Below are 19813 nucleotides of genomic sequence, written 5' to 3' on the forward strand. Positions count from 1 at the left end.
GGGCTAAGAAGTCCCGTGGCTTGAGAGCATGACAAGGCAGGTCCCCTCATCCCTCGTGGGTCTTCAACGTGAGATAGAAACAGGAGAAATTTGGAGAATCTGCTACTTGCCCTTTAAAAAGGCAACTATTTGAAAGACCAAGTTAAAAGGGACATTACCAAAAGAGTTACCTATAGAACACAGAAAAATAATTTTAAATTGTGAATATAAAATTAACGTTTTGCAGCTTGTGTTGTGAACTACATAAGCAGAATATATATTTAAACTCAGCAAAAAGAAGAGACTTCTAATATCCAAACTTTTTAACCTTACGGTATTAAGAAATAGAAACAGATGGCTAGTCCACAAGACAGGACTTTTACCCAAATGATTTACAGCGACTACACAGAAAAACAGTCAGCCACTTGCTGACTCTATGGGTAAAATATAGCAGGGGAAAACAACAGACATATTCGGCCTAGCTTTTTAGAAACCTTTGATTTATCACTACTAGATGTGACTGAAATCTCATTCTCTAGTCCCTTCCATGTTCTTTTTCTTTCCATTTCTACTTTGCTTTCAATTTCTGCTCTTTCTTTCCCTATTCTTTGACTTTTGGAAAAGACCTACTATACTCTATACACAAGAGCAATAAAGCATAACAAAACCCCAGCCAAGCTAATCTCTAAATCTTTTTTTTTCTCATCCATGAACTTGTGGGGATACGTTTTTAATATACTCAGAGCCGTTTGTTAATTAGAAGATGTCATTGCCTTTGAGGACTCCAGGTGGTAGAATCAAAATTCCAAAAGTCCTTGCATGCTTCTAGACAGCTTTGAGAATGTATCCTTACAGTAACCAAACAGATCAAAACATGTAAAAATAGAAAAGCTGCAAGTGGGTCCAATTGTTTAATTAGAGAGACGGATAGGAATTGCAAATGTAAAAGCAATTGCCTTTGGGAGAGGCTACAGTGAATGTGGCAGGGTCTTGCATGAAATATCCACTTTCCTGTGAGTGAGCTGAAGAGACAGGTCATCTCACTGGTGCGATCTGTCATCGTTATAAAGGCTGTAGGGTTGATTTTTTTTTTATATTGTTCTTTTCCAAAATTAAATCCACATTTTAAATCTTAACTCACACCATCTTAGTAATTAGTTCCTGCATCTATCTGTGCCAGTCACTGCCACCGTAATTTTTGTTAATTAAAACCAGTCATGGCAATGGAAAATTAAAAATGTAAATGCCTCAAGTTTCATACCAGTTGCTGTTGTGTAAATTTGGAAGCTTTGTCAAAAAGGCAAAATTTTTCACTGTAACAAATAATTTGCTGCTGTTCTACTTTTTCAACAGAATACCAAGGCTGAGGTTACTTGGTATGAGAAATATTAACACGCAGGCTGCATTTCGGTAAGCCATGAGCAAACCAATCAAAAGCTGGTTCCAGGCAGCATCCCTTTTGCTGAGAGAGTGACTGGCCAAACGTGCATGGCAAGAGCACTCACGTCCCAGTCTGTGCGCCGCATCGGCTCCGCTTCCACGGTACGTGCGAAAAACCCAAAGAGCTAGAACAGCTTGTTAGCTTTCACCTGACTTTTGCAACCATTTCTTCTCATTGCACCTGCTTTCTTCATTGCCGCTGAGAGAGAAAAGAATGGATCAAATTCATCCTTGCAGTAAAGCTGCTGATACGAGCTCACGTTAGAAAACTTCATTCTTTTCAATGCAGAAATACCACAAGCGGTGAGAAGGGGCTTTGTGTCGCATTAAGGCTTTGTAAAAGAGCCAGAATTCTCATACTTTATTAATGAGGCTTTTCTTTTGACAGATGTGCTTTGTATCACAGTAGCTGCATGAGGTTTCAGTGTTACAAGTACTTTTATGGGAAATGCCTGGGTTACTTACAGCTAAACAGTGATTTTCAAAGACAACTTGATATGAACTCCACAATGCATCGGTTAATGAGGAGTTTTTGCTGCGCAGCCTCCTGCTGTTTGCGAATCCTTTTATTTGTGGGAACATGGGTAGGGCATCAGTCTGGAACATGAGACTCACATTTTGCCTAGCTGTGCCACCAGTTTGTTGGATGATCAGGACAAGCCTCTTCATCTTCCTGCGAGACAGTTTTTCCTACAGCAAAAAAAGCACCATGATACTTTTAGAAGGTGTATGGTGAGGAATGTTAAGTTCATGCCAACACAATTATTCTTATTTCAGTTATAAGATAAACCTTTTCTTAATAAAGCAGATGTCCACTGTTGATCCCTTCCCGTGAATGCCTGTGCCAGGCCACTGACACCAACAGACATCAGCAGCAGGCGCTTAACAGGACTCACTGTCACTGCTGTTACCCCTTCGTATCATGTGAGGAATCACAGTTAACCAAAGGCAAACTTTTTGGTACCCAGACTACTGCTGAGTTTTGACCTGTAAAGGCTTCCTTTACTGGAAAAAACAGTGTGTGGGTAGCACAGTTTTTCTATTCCTGCTTCAGAGCTACTTACAAACAAACTCATCATTTTCCCACTGCCCCATATTTACATGTTTTTTCGACCTATCTGCAGCCTGAAAGTGTTGCCTATTACTAAATCTTCTTGTATGTTAAGGTGTCTCAGTCACTCACTCAACTGAATAGAACAGATATTGAAAAAATGCAAATCAAATTGCATTCAACATAATAAAAGATGCAAGAACTCATTTTGCCCAGTAGCCATTCTGAGAACTGAGATCAACACGAAAATTGGAAAAAAAAAGGTTGCTGACTGTTAAGAATAATGCACTTGCTCTTTTTATTAGAGTTTTGAAACAAACTCTAATAATGTTTCTTAACATTTTTCTGTTAAGAATAATGCAGTTGCTTATTTTCGTAATGAAATGTGGAATGCACTTAATTATATGATCCCAATGGTAATATCTGAAATAATCAGGTTTCTGTCTGGTTGTCTTCTTATTCCTCCCTGCCACCATCCTTGTGTAATTTCTAATCTTGCTAAAATAATTGTTAAATTACTGTCCAACATTTAATGTACAAATAAGGATAGGAAGAGGGCTAGAACAGTGTAAATATTCACAGTGCCAGAATAATTAGTCTCATCTCTTGCAAAAATACTTTCTTGAGTCACATAACTAGTCCTTCCAAGATTTAAAAACATGGAAAGTAAAACAAAAATTGAAGAAATGTTCTGTCATTTAGAGGTGAAAAACAGCTAAAGGTTTTTTGTGGTGGTTTTTCTCTGTAAATGAGCAATTATCCCTTAGTAAATTGTAGCACAATGGATTAGACATGCTTGTCGATACCATGTAAAAATGAAGCCTTTGAGATTACTTGTGTTTACATTACTTTACAAAGGACTACAAAATACAAGATTGTGCTTCAAAACTGGCTTTCTTCCTTAAAATTGTACAAGAAATCATGACTGTTGGCCATGCAAATCATCTGCACCTATCCAATTTGTTGATGTTTATATGCCAATCAGCATTCCTACACCCTGGAAAGTCAGAGGACTTAAAATCTTCTGGAATTTAAGACTTTGTACTCTAAAACAATTTTGGCAAATATGAAAACTTATGGATCTACATCTGCCTAATTTCTATAGCACACTTCCTGTGCTCAGCAATATTGCGTGTATAGCGTGCACAAAAGGTTCTTATATTCAGGCCAAATAAGAGGAGGATTAACTTGTGGTAGCATGTTCGCTCTTTCTGGTTGGTTTCTCCTCCACTTCTGGAGACGGAAGGCAACCTGCCTTGGCTGCCTTTCCTCTTGCAGAGAGGAAGCAACTCTCGTGCTGCTGAAGAGATTATGGAGCCAATGGTCTTTGCGACTGAGCTTTCTGAAGGAGAAAACTCAGCACCCACTGGTGGGTGAGGAAGCATTGAGAAGCTGATTAATAGGAACAGGAGGATGGTGACTCCCACTAGGCTGAAAATGGCCCTGCAAGGGCTATCACACATTATATCTGATGTAACAAAAAAGTTTGTTATTAGCAAGTCTTAAGAAGAATACTCATATTTATGAAGCAAAAGAAAATTAAATGTAAGATGTACTTTTAACCTGTCCAAATGCAAGTCAGAAATTTTGAGCAGTACATATTAAAATTTCAGAGATACTTTCTTAAAAAAAGTTAGAAAGTTAGATACAGGAACTTGTGGTTTTATTGAGAAATTATTTATTAACAGGTTAAACATGTTTTGGTATCAAAATCAAGCATGTTTTGTAAATATCACCACTCTGACTTCAAACCTCCTTTGGTTTCAATATTGTATAACTCACGCTAAATATTTTATTTTTTTATATATTTTCTACTCTGAAGCTTTCATGTCTGATATGTGATTCAGATTGATCATTCTGCCTTCAAATCAGGGATATTTTATTTAAACTTCTGTGGAGAATAGGGAGCTCGAGAGCTGTTTTATCATGGAAAACTCATCTACAATAATCTACAATAATCCACTATATGAAAAGCATCTTTATTCCCCAGTATGTGCAAAATGTAGCAAAGAGGGACAAAGAGAAGGAACATGAAAATACAAGGATGAAGATGGAACAGAATTGATAAGCAGGGAAAAGGTGCTTTGGGCCCATGGTTTTAGATCTGTTGATCTTGTCAGTGAAAAAGTAGCTGTTTAATTTGTATTAAAACAGAGTATCAGATCTTCTCATAGCAGAAAGTCCAAAATTGCTGTCAAAAACAGTTTGCAGGGGAATAGGAAATAAAATGAAAGAAGCCTTTCAAGAGTAGCTGAGTACTCAGCCCATGAAAATTATATTTACCACAGACTCCTGTTTCCCCTGTTTTTCAGTCTCAGTCACGTCGATCAGCGTTGCTTCATTCTCATTTTGTAGTCCTCCATGTCCTGAATTTCCCTGTTGTCTCTTGTCTCATAGTTCAGTAACTTCTTAGGGGCTCAGGTTGTGGAGGTTGGCTTGTTGAGCTCCGAGGGTGAAGTTCTAACCGTGGATCCACGACATCAGTCTGTTCTGGTAAAGAAATGATGATCAAAGGGAAATGTTAGGCTGTAGGGAATTCGTTCCCTATTGAAATGAGAATCGTAGCTTCCTCGACAGAGAGAAAGCACGAGCGTTTCTCCAGACTAAGGAATCATCTCCTTATTCTGATACTGCAATAATCTGCTTATTTACTTTGTCAAAAAAATCATACAACTGACCTTTGCTTAAAGCAGAGTTGATGTCATTTGCGTGGCTAGGACTACGTTCAGAGAGAAATGCAGGCCATCACCTTTGCAGAGATAGGGCCCTCCACTGTTCAAATGACTTCACGTGAACAAACACATCCCAGAACGGAAGAGAACGTGTGACCTCCCCGCAGCATGTGGAAGGCAATGGCGTTCTGAGATTTAACGTATCAAATATTGCTCAGATCATTGTTAATAGATAACAGAATCTGTCATAAAATATGAGGGTTTTTTTTTCCATTTGAATGCTCTGCAGATTGGTGCTTCTGAAATCCACTGGGCTTCCTTTCTTTCATGCTTTGCACACATTGGCACAGAGGAGAAGCGGTTGAGGTAGACTCTGCTTCTTAAAAGGACACCAGAAATGCTTCATGTGTTAAGCACTGCATCACAGGCAGCATGCAGAAACGTAATTCTCTCTGTTGCTGCCCCAAGCAGCCGCCTGTGGTTTACATCTGCTGCACCGTAAAGTTTTGAAGATGGGAACTTTGATGGCATCAGATACTGCGCTTTTAGTGCAGACAGCTAAGCCTTAAAACTCTCTGGCTGTTCCCAAAGTGGGTTCAAGAAATGTTCTTCTTCCAACAGCCGTCAAGAGCACTAACAGTTTTAGAAAAGTCATTTCTCCCATACTGAAACCCTCAAGTATACTGGTGCCACGTGGACATAAATACATATAATTATCAAATTATATCCATTAAGAATTAACCAACAGAGAGTCCTTCAACTATAGTAATTTTGCTGGTAGTTACTTTTGATTACTTCCTTCTCAAGGGAAGATGTACATGTCCCTAGTAAAAGAATATTCTTGCTTCTTCCCATATTAGAGGCACTGTGAAAATCCCATTATAAAGCATCTGGGGTGTTTTAGCATAATGAAGTATCAAAATCTTTTATCTAAACTTGTCAGGTCCGGTAAAGTTTGCAGACAAATGCATCACAAAGTGAGCTGAAAGCTGACATAAGTGAACTGTGTATTTGTTGAATTAGGGAGTACATCCCCTTGCAGAAAGACAAACAGTTTTGCTTTTTCTTCAACCTTCTGTCAGCACTTTCATAGTTTAGGAAAACCAGCTAGAAGCTGGATGGGCACACTTCAGTGACAGGGACCTCAGGAATGGGACGCTTCTTTGTGCCGGCCCAGGCGTGCAGCACAAAGAGTACTTTCTCTAGGATGTAGATACAGAAATTGTCAATACAGAAGCAAAAGTTCAGCTGCAATTTTAGTGGAAAGAAGTGCTTTCATTGTCACTCAGCACTGTCAGAATTGAAGATTTGGCTTAGAGTGAAATTTGTTTTATAGGAAAAAAGAAGAGAAATAGTTACACATAGCAACATTTGGAAAGGAAGGTTTCTTACAATTTATGTCCCATTGAGATACCAGTCATCAAGTATGTTATTGTAAATACGGCCTGAGAGAACTGGCTTCAAACTGAATATATTCCTTCCTTCCTGATCTCATGGGAGTCCTACTTTGGAGAGAAGAAACATCAGAAAACTGAAATCAACCCCAATATTTCCAGTATAGGGATATAGCTACTCCTTTATGGCAGAGTTTCAAGGCAACAATCTCAAAATCTTTTGCAAGAAAGAGACAGAGGTACATTTTCATGAGTAACAAAATCCCACTTAATGCCACAGATTTTAAATTCCCCAGCCACATTCTACTCTGGAAAAATCTAACTTCTTAAACTACCTTCTGCAGTGTTGCTTTTAAAGGTTATTTCGACATAAGTTTGTCTTGAAAAAGCAGTTGTCAGATGCTTACAAATATTACTTCTGTGAAAAAATCACTATACATTTGTGCATTCTTGTATAAACTTCACTGCAAATTTAAGTTCCCACATGCTCTTCTTACAGCTCTGCTCCATGACCCTACAATACATGAAGTCATAAAAAAAAAGTTCCAAAGTAGTTTATCTTTTCTGAACTTTTTCAACACCGATTGGGTCATTTCAGGCAAGCTTAATGAGGCGTGGAAGAACACTGCGTGTCCTTGTACAAGTCCTAGATTTCAGAGACTTCTTAGTCCTGCATTTCATCATAATTCCCACTTGAACAGAGATCAGACTTCTGAGGCATGAGAGGTCTTTAACTGATAAAACTCCTAAGAAGAACTCATGCTAGCCCTGAAGGCCTGGGGTTTTTTTTTGGTTTGGGTTTTGTGTGTGTGGTTTTGGGTTCTTTTTTAACCTGCTTGTATTTTTCTTCTGTGCCAAAGAGAGAGAAGTCAGAAACGGAAAGGTAAATAAAATCAAGTATGGGAATATTGCCACAGTGTGGAGGGCCTTGAAGTCAATTCGTGACATGGCTGAAGTCAGTCAAACTGTCTCTTGCACACATGAGAATGAACTAAAACAACAGCTGTTTCTATTTCTCTGACATTCACGGCGTGTTGGGAGAACAATTTTACATTTTAAAGGAGAGAACGTGAACATTTTAGAAAATCACCAATACAACTTTCTCTCCTACTCTCACTGAAGGGGAAAAATAGATGAATACTGCTGGTGCCACAGAATATAAACCAACATACGCAGCTCAAGCAGGACTGGGAAGGAATACATTTTACCCAGAGCTGGTGGGGCAGGCGCCTGATCTCTACTATACGGTCAGTATTTTTTTTTTAAATGGACTCTTCAGAGGATGATTTCATGTATAGGTATACATGGTATTTGTCTACTAATAGACACGATATTTCAGCCAAGTCATTTCCTACCCTGCAGACGTTTATAAGAACAGGATACTCTGTATGTCAAATCTGATGGGTCTTGTGAGGATTTTTATCTCTATGTTACCTTTGTCAGTGATCATAAAACTTGCTTTTTAAGCACTATTTCAAAGTCAGATCAAGTAATTACTGTACTTATGGGAAACATTTACATAAGCTCTTTAAAATCTGAAATCTGAACAGTAACACGCCACCATAGAAAAAGTTCTAAGAATCACTTTGTTTCTTTCAGTAACTGAATGCCACGTGAGAATGCAGTTAAAAGCATGAAAAATAGCCACGGGAGGAGTCAACGTTATTGAAGAAAAAGCCCTTGTGACCTGCCTTCACTCCATTAACCACATGTTCTTCCCTTTCCCATGGTTTCCAGGCTCTAATCTACACTAATTGCCATCGACTCCCACTCCTTTCCACTTCTCACACCCGTGATGTTTCTCGTCCCTGCTCCGGCCAGCCTGTCCCACAGGCAGGCACGTTCCCCTCTGACAGGTGGAGGCCATGCAAACCACACAGTTTCTCAGCGACCCACACTTCGGGGCGGTTCACCATGCTGGTTTGCTTGCAGGGCCTTTTCCAGGGTAATCTTTCATTCTTTAAGCAAACCTCAAAGGCCGTTTGCTACTCCAGGATCCATCCGCGTCCTTTCCCTGCATGCCCAAGAGCCACAACCTGTGAAGCACCTGTAAAGCCTCATCAGTGAACCAACTTCAGAAGCTGATTTCTTAAACATGTTTATTTAATATTTGGATTCCAGCAGCAGTGTAGAATTACTCTCTCTGTCACAAATCTGGATATTGTTTTCTGCTGCCAATGTACAGATTGCATAGATCATAATTTTGTTTTGCCTGCCTGCTACATGATTTTCTGATTCTTACAGACTGGTTCCTAGGTGATCATTCTTTGCTTTGTTTAAATTGGAAAAGTGACAAATCCCAAATCAAGTTGACCAGGAACTCTGGTGCACTTTCACCTTGTGTTCTAAAACCTGCATCTTTTCTTCCTGCCTGTGATCAATTTATAATTACCCCAGAGGAAACAGGAGAGAAGTCACAGGTCATCACTGTGCTGACTAAGCAGGAAAGCAAGCTTTGTGCATCATATTTCCAGAATTTTCCTGGAACTTCTACTTTTCGCTTCTATTTACCTGCAAGACTTTGGTCCTCCACCTAGTGTATATCAGTATATCAAAGACTTCAAAGCATTTTCAAAAAAGAGCAGTAAGGTGCATCAAAGAACCCCAGTCCTGTAGCAAAACATTGCGTAACACTCTTAAAAGTTATGTCATTAGGAAAAAATGAGAAATTACAAAGTTGCTACTGAGAACGAATATGTAATGCCTTATCAGAAACTACTTCCTAAAGTCACTGATACCTCTCAGAGGAACCTGTGGGAATAAATTCATCACCTGTAAAAGCAGTGCTCATGCATAGTATCAACTGATAGCTGAGTAACTGCCATGAGGACTGCAGGTCCATCAAGTGCAGTGAACGAAATCTTACTTTAATGTCACTGTCTGCTTGCTAATGCCATTTATGTTTAAACTGGGACTTTGTCTTTCACAGGCCATCTTAGCATTCTTTTTGATTCTTTATATTGTATTATCTTACCAAGCTTTAAGCATCCTCAGTTTCCCTTGAGCTTCTAAGAGGCTCAGAGTCTCAAAGTTCCACAGTATCACTTAATCACAAACCAGGCCAGACCACAGGATTGACATCCCAGTTTGTGCAGGAGAGACAGCGGCGCAGGAATCATCATGGTTCAAGTGGCTGACACGTTAGGCTGTTCATCTCCTTGCCACATGGAGATTGCACTGCCACATACTCAATTATACAGAGTTATTTTGCACCATATTGAGACTTTTCCATGGATGTTTTCCATCTAAATCCTTGAAGTGGGGCCATGCTTTGACATCAACTGCCAAACTTCACTGGATTTTGGAATCAGGTAAGTCCTAATATATAATTTTCTGAAGAATGTGAAAACCATTTAATGAAAATGTTACATAATATGAAGTAAGAATAACTGAAAGTTTATGCTCTCATAAGAATAATTTCTGGGCTGTAACCAACCTAAATACTGCTGTGTAGGATATATTACATGCAGCAATTCATAACACTTTACTGGTTATACATGGTCACCGTGGTTTCTGGACATTAGAATTTCTGAATTTAGTTTAAGAAAACCCCATACAACCCAAACCATTAACAGCACAGATTAAAACTTTTTCCACCCATTTAATATGCAATATACACGAGGAGACTTCTATTTATCAATATACACTTTATCAAATTCAATAAATTACTATGTTCAGATTTTCATCAGCTGTAGTCATGGAGTTGCAGATGGCTCTTAAAATCAGTCTTTACTTCATTTTCCATGATTTTTTCATGAAGCATGTCTTCTTAGAGATTTCTTCTCCCTTAAACATTTATGTCATGGAACATCGGGTTGTCAGAAACATTGATAGATTTGTCAGTCTTGAGTATACTGCATTGTTTCACATAGATTTCAAATCCCAACTGCCCATCACTAGGCACTGCTACTCTTACCCTATACCTTAAGAGTAAAATGCACTGATGCTGATAAATTGCTTATTAGCTACAAAATATATTACTTTATGTACATACCTAATAAAATAGTAAACAAATCCTTTCTCAGATTGCTAAGACGTTTCTAAAGCTCTGAAATACTCCGAGCTTCTCTTCTTTTCCCCATTTGCTGGATCCTTTAGTGGCATGGATGTCTATTGTACAGAGCCTAGCCTTCAGCCACAACACTCCCATGCTCACCTGCAGCAGATCTGCGTGCACAAGAGCTGGTGTCTGAACTTTAGCAACAGTCACCATTGAAACAGCTCAGGGTTATGTCAGTGGAAATTTTTATTTCCCCTCTTAGGAAAACACCCGATTTTTGAAGTCTAAATCAACCAAACAGGCATTGGATGTGGATAGTCTGGGATTAGCATTCTCATTCCCTCTTTGTGAGTGCTCACACCCATATTTCAGACCTATGTCTGTTTATCTGATGTATTTCTTGGGAGATTTTTCACATTGTCACTGTACAGCATATTACAGGATTGACAGGTACACTGTTCCTCTTTTGCCTTACTATTTTCTTGTAGGGCCTCCAGGTTGCAATTTAACTCAGAACTTCCATGAGTTCTGAGCATGAGATGCTGTACAAATGCAGAGTAGCAGACAAATCTGTCTCAAGACCTCATAAACTGAACAGACAGGAGAAAAGTGAAAGAAAAAAAGTGCTTCCTTATCTTGTACTGGGTGGGAAATGAGACAGAGACGTAGATTCTGATAAACTCACTCTCCCTGGGTACTGTTTAATGCATAGGACGGCACCAGTCAGCGTTAGATAAGGCGGCATGATTTAGAGAGATTGGCAAGTTTGAGGTAGAACAAGACTGAACTCTCTGTCCTATTCATTAGTCCTCACTTTGTTTTATTTCTGACTTCTCTAATACTGTGATTCAAAGTATTTAACAAACTGTTACAACAGTCAAAGTTGATGCAGCAGTAATTTACCTGTTCAAGACTATTCTAGTTAACTATTTTATGGCACCAATACTTGGAAGAGATGTTGCCTGGGTAACAGAATAGTCCTTTCTTCTATTTAGAAAAGATTTATGTCTTTTATGATTTGTTTCATCTGTCATTCAGGGGATTAAGCCACCCCAATATTGTGGTCCAGCATCATTACGCTCTATGGTTCCAACTCCTAAATAGTTTTCGAGTTTCCCTTCACAAAAGTCTCCCAAAGCCAGACAGAAGAGGAAAATACACCTGCCCACATTTAAAAGAGAAAAAGGACACCATGTGTTGCTGTTACGCACACAATCTCCAGCAACCATGGGCAGCGTGAGTCAGGCAGAACTACCCGCAATACAGCAGTACGAAGGTCATGCTGTCCTCTGCTCAACAAGGTCTTCTCGCGCTGACCAGATACCCGCTCTCGTTGCAGGTCTCCTCAGACACATGCTGAGCTGCACACTAAGAACAGACACCAGTGCGAGGAGATTTCTGCCTCTCCAAGGGCTAATGGGAGGCTTGATGGAGGCTGCTGGTGTCACTCTTACCAGACACGAGAGAAGAATCACTGATCAGAGGACTGTTCTCTTGGCGGCTGTCCTGAAATAAGATTTCCTGAAATCACCCCTGAAACCCAAACAGTTAAATTTAATGAAAATTCTCTTTAACAATGGCAGATTGAAAATCTACCCCAGCTGTGAACTCAGTTATAGCAATATATTTCAGGGAGGCGGGTCAAGGCTCATCAGCAAAAGTATTTAAAGAAAGGACACAAAAGGAAGCATAAGGACCAGAGCCTCATGGTGATTGCGTTAGAACAGACAGAGATGATTGAGGCTAGGATGAAATCAGAAAGAAATGGAACAAAACTGGCACCACAGAAATTAAGTTTAATTTGTGAATAAAATAATCATTTGTTCTACATTTTTTGATCCTTAGAAAAAGAGAAATGCTTAAGGCTAAGCAAAATATTTTTGGGGAAAAACAGCAGACCACTTGATAAGTTTTTCCTTTGATGACACTTAGTCAAAACAAAATGAGACTGCAGGCAATCATTAGCGCTCTCTTCGTAGTTTGCTCCACTGCCTTTGAAAGTCTACATTCACATGTCCAGCAAGTTCAGTGGAACTGGATTAGATCACACGTGCTCACTTGGAGGAGAAGTTTTGGATAATGTTTGAACTTTTGAGCTGAAAGCATTTGAGAATGGAGACATCTGAACGCTTGGTCAAAACCATCTGGTTTTGCATAAAGCTGATAGGGTTCTAGGTGTCTAATATTTCACACCCTGAAATTCACATATTGATTTTATTTTTATGTTAATTTTAGCAGAACTCTGAAGTCCCAGAAATAGCTTCTCTTTCAGCAATACCTTTCTGAAAATACAAAATGAAATACAAAGATTCCTGTTAGGGTTACAGAGCGAGGTTGTGATGAAATGAATCTTGACTTCAGATGCATTCCCACTACAAAAAAAAAAAAATTGTTTGATTTTAAATAACAAAGTTATCCACACTAACACTCAAAGCAAGTGAGGGCATATTGAATTCCACTGGTATTTAGGGATGCCTTGAGGTGTTTCCACCCCCTTTAGCGCAGCTTTAGAAATACCTGACATGTTTTGTTGCACAGCATGCTTTGCTGAATAAGGATGCGATTGCTCATGCTTCTTAGTTGGAGAGGAGTGCTTTGCTGAAAGAGGACTTAATTCTCCACTGATTCTGAACACAGATCTCTCAGCTGTCTTATGGAAAAAAGGCAGTGTCATGTCAGGTCAAGTGATGGGGCCAGTGTCTTCTCAAGGGAATTACCTTCCTGTATTGCCTTCTTGAACACAGAGCCTGCGATGTGGCATGGCTGTCCCGCATCTGCCTGCGCACTTGGCGATCTCAAAGTGCAGGTGCAGAGGGGCAGCTTCTTTCTGACGAGCTGTCTGCCACTTGAGGCTCCAGTCGTGGGGGCAGAGGACACGGCGCGGAACTAGGGATGTGTATGGTACGCACACAGCTGTGAGGCTGTACAAGGCAAAGGACTACTGTGCAATGCTCACACCCTGTGCATGAGTCCTGACAGAGAGAACGGCATCCATTCTGTGCATAGTTTTCACTGCCAGCCCCCATTCAACAAGGGACACTTAATTAGGAGACAACTTAAGAAGCCTGAAATGCATGGAGTAGAACTGGTAACATTAAGGCAATCACAATGTAATTTGTAAGGCAAATATATCTCTGCCCAATAGCATGCATGAATTAGTTACATATCCCGATTTCAGACTGGGTTTTGTATAATCGAATGCAGCAGCACACATTCTTGAATCGTGGAGGTTCACTGGTGGACCCCAGGAGCTCTACCTTAAGGCCATGGAAATTAAAGAAGTCCCAGAAGTTTTCACAGGATTATTTCTGCAGTAATTATCATATAAAAGACAAACCTAAAAGAGGGAGGCTGTGCACATATCTCTACCTTGGTCCCACTTTTTCTTGTTCAAACCCACAGAAAAATTATTTAGACTTGTGAGATGAAAGCTATGTAAAACCTTCATTATTAATGTGAAGTTTTTTGCTTTACTGTTTTTTACGATCACCTACAACCTCATTCTCCATATGTACTTTGTAAGGACAATTGGAGCTCAAGCTGTTTGGAATCAAGTCTCTCCCACTGAGTATCATATCTTGGACATTTGGTAGTCCCAGTGGTTTTAGTAGGTCTAATAGAACTACTGACTATGCAGTTAAACAGCTTAAAGTCTGATATTTATTGTTTGTATAGCAATCAAAAATGTATCACTGTATTGACAGATGAATGAGAAGACTAAGTGCCTTCATGTGAATATTTTGCATTCTTGCTTAGCAATGATTTAAATGAAAAATAAGATATCAAAGAGCAGATACTCTTAACCACCTCAAAGACAAAGTTAGCATCTCTGGTTTTAGTTCACCTCCATTCGCTGTGCATCTGCCTCTGTGTTGGTGAGTAGCTACATATGGGTCCCAGGAAGTTCATCCAGCACACATCCCATCTTTCCCTCTGACATCTCACAACATTCCTGTTCCTTTCAGCTCTTCCAGTAATCCTTATTATTGTTCACAAACCTCATCTCCATCTCCTCTCTATCCCTCTGACAAACCTTCAGTACGTATTCATCTGGCTGAAGCAGCCTGATTTTCACCCCGCTATCTGACCCTGAAAACCACTCTTAGAATCTTACTTTTTCATCTTATCATTTGGTGACGCAGCCCTCACTTCCTCCTTTTTTTCCCTTCTTCTGGTACGTTTGTCCTTATCTTCACCTACCCTGAAGCATCTATTTCTTTTACGCATTTAATTTATCCCTTGGCTTTCTGACATCAAGAAAATGGACGGAAAACTGTCAAGAAGAGCCACTGTCTCTGTTGTGCAAAAAAAATTCCAAAGCACCCTTCTCACAAAACCCCAATCCAACAAGCCAAACAACCAAAGCCCTCTGAAAACATGGGTAGCAGCACGATGTCCAAGGACACAGAGGAAAAAAAATGAACTGGGAAAAAATAATTAAAATTAATGAGGCTAGTGGCAGCTCAGACTCCCGCAAAATTTATCTCTGGAGGTGTAGATCATGCTGTCCCCAAATGGTAGCAACAAAAAAGGAACAAAAAACTCCTCTACTTCTTGAAAAAAAAAAAAATCAGTTTTTAAGGGTAACGGGAGAGATTTTGGGAGAAGGAGGTTTTGAGAAATAAATTCCAACATTAAAGTGACCTGAAAATGGTATTGAGCAACGTACTTTGATTCACAAGCAGATTTCTTTAGAAAAGAGTTGGAAAGACACCAGCTGCAGGTTGTTTCTTGAGTTCCCAGTCGCACAAACACAATTGTGATTTAAACAAAAAGAAAAGAAAATTAGAACAACTGCACTTCTTGCACCTTCTGTGACAAAGTCACACTGTGGCGCTGCAAAAACGGGTGGCTGGCATTACGATTTTGCTAAACCCGGCCATCTAGTGGCACCTCTTTCACTATGAACAGTAGCAAACAAACAATTGCCGGCCATCTCTATTCTGAAGAGGAACAAACCCCCAAACACTGCACGTGTGTCGAGAAATGTGCCAGGAGCTATGTGATCCTGGCCATCTTATTAATCACATAATCACAGCATGGTCGCGGTTGGAAGGGACCTCTGTGGGTCATCTTGTCCAACCCCCTTGCCGAAGCAGGGTCACCCACAGCAGGCTGCACAGGACCTTGTCCAGGCGGGTCTTGAATATCTCCAGAGGAGACTCCACAACCTCCCTGGGCAGCCTGTGCCAGTGCTCTGCCACCCTCAGAGGGAAGAAGTTCTTCCTCATGTTCAGACGGAACTTCCTCTGCTTCAGTTTGTGCCCATTGCCCCTTGTCCTGTTGCTGGGCACCACTGAAAAGAGTGTGGCCGCATCCTCCTGACACCCACCCTTCAGATATTTACAGGCATTTCTAAGGTCCCCCCTCAGCCTTCTCTTCTTCAGGCTGAACAAGCCCAGCTCCCTCAGCCTTTCCTCGTAGGAGAGATGTTCCAGTCCCCTCACCATCCTCGTAGCCCTCCGCTATCATTAAGGTTGGAAAAGACCTCTAAGATCATCAAGTTCCTGCACGCAGATGTGTCTGCCTGGGTGGCTTTGTCAAGCACAAGTGACAGCTTGGGGACGGGCCGGTGGACAGGCTGCGCTGCGCAGGGCTTGGTACTTCATGGCACAAGTGCTTTGTGCTGCTGTCGAGGGACGCCGCAGCGGCACGGCGGTCACCTCCAGCGGGCTGTCACCGTTGCGTTGCGCCATGTAAGTGGTAACTTTGGAGCAGAAATGACCATGGTGGAAGAAACTCGCCAGGCCCTGCAGCACTGAGCTCTGAGAGGGGGCCCTTCCCATGGCGAGGTGACCTCAGGCACCCCAGCCGCACGCTGGCAACAGGCACAAGTGTCCCTGCCTGGAGCTCCGAGGCCAGCGCGGCCTCCGGCACCCCCGGGGCGTGTTCTCTTTCCACGCTGAGTGATTTAAAGCCAGCGAGGCAGAACCCGTGTCCCCAGGCCCCGGGGGCTGTTCTGGGGTTGCCCGGAGGCACCCCGGGCCCGGGCCCGAGATGGCGTGCAGCCAGCGGCCTCCTCCCCGAGGGGCCCCGCCTGGGGCAGCGCGACCCAGCGCCGGCGGGCGGGGCCGGCCCCGGAACCGCCGTTCCCGAGCCGCGGGGCCCCGGCGGACCCCGGCGGCACGGACCGGCTGCACCGCCGAGGCGGCGCTTCCTGGGCAGGGCCGCGGAGCGCTCGGCTACCGGTTGCCGGGGCTCGGGCAGCCCCGCCGGGCCCGGCGCTCGCCAGCCTCGCCATGCAGCGCTTCACGGTGAACATTAAGCTGCCGGCGCGGACCCTGACGGGAGCCCTCAGCGCGCCGAACAGGGGGGCGGCGGACTGGTGAGGGGCCGGGCCGCGGGCGGGGGCATTCTGCCGGGCTCGGTCTGAGGGGAGAGGGGAGGAGAGGAGAGGGGCGGCTGAGGCGGCTGAGGCGGCAGGCATCCCCGTCCGCTCCCCTGCCCTCCAGGGCTGTGGAGCTGCTGCTGTCCGGCTCTTGAGCAAGAGCAAAGCCGCGGTCGTGAAAAAGCGCGGGGCAGTGGCTGATGGCGATGGCCTGTGCTCCGCTGGGCAGAGGTCTCGCTGGTGCCACGGGCCGCAGCGGTCACAGCAGCTTCTGCTGGTGGCTGTTTCTCTCGTTTTTGAGACCTGATGTACGAAGCCAGTACATATATTGGTTTTTGGTACTCGCTGCTCTGAACAATGAGTTCGCCCAGCTGAGCTGTAAAGCATTATGCTAATACCGCGGAGTCTTAGGGAGAGGAAATTAATGAGCTGGATCAAGTCATTTTTAAGAACTGTGGCCTTTATGTTTGCCAGCTTGCAAAGCAGTGAACACTGAAGTTCTCTGGAGTTCTTAGTCTGAAACCCTGTTTTTCTCCTGTGAGTGTTCCCACTTGCTGTGAACACCGTTGCTTTGTATCTGTTGTCAGCGGCTGCATCAGCCTCTCCTGAAGTCAGGAGATTTTCACTCCTCTAGCAGGCCTCAGCAGATTTTCACAGTTCCTTTAATCTTTATTCACATGCTCCTTTTTTGTCTCAAAAAAAAAGAGAGACACAATTAATTATATAATGGCAAATATATTGCTGGCCTGCATGCTTATATATAAAATTTGGGAATGCTCTTCGTTAATGTGATGTCTTAAATCTACAGAAGAGGATTTTTGTAGAGGGACCCGAAGAAATGCTTTGCGGTGGCCTGGAGTTCCATCAGCAGGCGGTGCAGCAAAGGCATTTTATAATGTTTTTGAGTTTTATGTTCCTAAATAATTTTTACTGTTTGATGTTTGTATCTAGTAGCATGCATTCAACTTACCAAAAAAAAAAAAGCCTCATTCCTGATGTGACGTGCTTATTGTACTTTTCTGCTTGTTTGATGATGATATGTGTTTTTCTAGGGGCTGGCAAGGTTTGATTGCGTATGGATGTCATTCTCTTGTGCTGATAGTTGATGCCAATACTGCTCAGACTTTACAGGTTTTGGAAAGACACAAAGCTAGTGTTGTCAAGGTGAGATGTACAGGTTTTAAAGTATATTACTTGATTCTGGTGTGTTATTTTTCTAAATCACTATAAATACTTGACATTATACTGCACGTGATTTTTACATAAAACCTGTGGTAAGATATCTGTATTTTACATGGTCTCTTTTACAGCTAAATCGAACCATACATGCTGAAATTTGAGCTGAGGTTGATGGTATGCTTTTATAGAAGGTACAGAATATGTAGGAGGTATAGAATGTATAGAAACAGAATCACAGAATCACAGAATAGTAGGGGTTGGAAGGGACCTCTGTGGGTCATCTAGTCCAACCCCCTGCCGAAGCAGGGTCACCCAGAGCAGGCTGCACAGGATCTTGTCCAGGCGGGTCTTGAATATCTCCAGAGAAGGAGACTCCACAACCTCCCTGGGCAGCCTGTTCCAGTGCTCCGTCACCCTCAGAGGGAAGAAGTTCTTCCTCATGTTCAGACGGAACTTCCTGTGCCTCAGTTTGTGCCCATTGCCCCTTGTCCTGTCACTGGGCACCACTGAAAAGAGCTTGGCCCCATCCTCCTGACACCCACCCTTCAGATATTTGTAGGCATTTATAAGGTCCCCTCGCAGCCTTCTCTTCTTCAGGCTGAACAAGCCCAGTTCCCTCAGCCTCTCCTCCTAGTGGAGATGCTCCAGTCCCCTCACCATCCTTGTAGCCCTCCGCTGGACTCTCTCCAGTAGCTCCTCATCTTTCTTGAACTGGGGAGCCCAGAACTGGACACAGTACTCCAGATGAGGCCTCACCAGGGCAGTGTAGAGGGGAAGGAGAACCTCCCTCGTCCTGCTGGCCACACTCTTCTTGATGCACCCCAGGATCCCATTGGCTTTCTTGGCAGCCAGGGCACACTGCTGGCTCATGGTTAACCTGTCGTCCACCAGGACGCCCAGGTCCCTCTCCGCAGAGCTGCTCTCCAGCAGGTCCACCCCAAGCCTGTACTGGTGCATGAGGTTGTTCCTCCCCAGGTGCAGGACCCTGCACTTGCCCTTGTTGAACCTCATCAGGTTCCTCTCTGCCCAGCTTTCCAGCCTATCCAGGTCACGCTGAATGGCAGCACAGCCTTCCGGTGTGTCTACCACACCTCCCAGTTTGGTGTCATCAGCAAACTTGCTGCGGGTACATTCTAACTCTTCATCCAGGTCGTTGATGAAGAAGTTAAACAAGACTGGGCCCAGTACTGACCCCTGAGGGACACCACTTGTCACCAGCCTCCAACTAGACTCAGCGCCGCTGATGACAACCCTCTGAGTTCTGCCATTCAGCCAGTTCTCTATCCACTTCACCGACCACTCATCCAGCCCACACTTCCTCAGCTTCCCTAGGAGGACATCATGGGAGACTGTGTCGAAAGCCTTGCTGAAGTCAAGGTAGACAACATCCACGGCTCTCCTTTTGTCTACCCAGCCAGTCATGTCATCGTAGAAAGCTATCAGATTGGTCAGGCATGATTTCCCCTTGGTGAATCCATGCTGACTACTCCTGATAACCTTCTTTTCTTCCACTTGCTTGATGATGGCCTCCAGGATAAGCTGCTCCATCACCTTACCCGGGATGGAGGTGAGGCTGACCAGCCTGTAGTTCCCTGGGTCCTCCTTCTTGCCCTTTTTGAAGATTGGAGTGACATTCGGTAGTGTTACAGAACAGCCAGGAATGTTTCTAAGCAAGCTCTTAATGTGACAGAATTTCATATGAACGTTACAAAATATTATATGAATCTCTTTGTTGATGCCGTTGCTGAGCTTTCCTGTTGTGGGGGTAAC

General features: G+C 42.8%; 1 protein-coding gene across 4 annotated transcripts in view; it reads left to right on the forward strand.

Annotated features, from left to right (window-relative positions):
- The first annotated feature begins 16678 nt into the window (after nt 1–16678).
- The window catches only part of WDR11 (WD repeat domain 11), a 48807-nt gene continuing 45672 nt past the window's right edge, over nt 16679–19813 (forward strand). For all 4 annotated transcript variants that reach the window (XM_075423843.1, XM_075423844.1, XM_075423845.1 and 1 more), the window contains exons 1-2: nt 16679–16861; nt 17917–18028. In XM_075423843.1, the coding sequence (XP_075279958.1) occupies nt 16776–16861; nt 17917–18028 (198 nt within the window). In that variant the 5' untranslated portion in view covers nt 16679–16775. The remainder of the gene's footprint in view (nt 16862–17916; nt 18029–19813) is intronic.

The sequence above is a fragment of the Opisthocomus hoazin genome, chromosome 6, assembly GCF_030867145.1.
Source record: "Opisthocomus hoazin isolate bOpiHoa1 chromosome 6, bOpiHoa1.hap1, whole genome shotgun sequence".
Classification (NCBI taxonomy): domain Eukaryota; kingdom Metazoa; phylum Chordata; class Aves; order Opisthocomiformes; family Opisthocomidae; genus Opisthocomus; species Opisthocomus hoazin.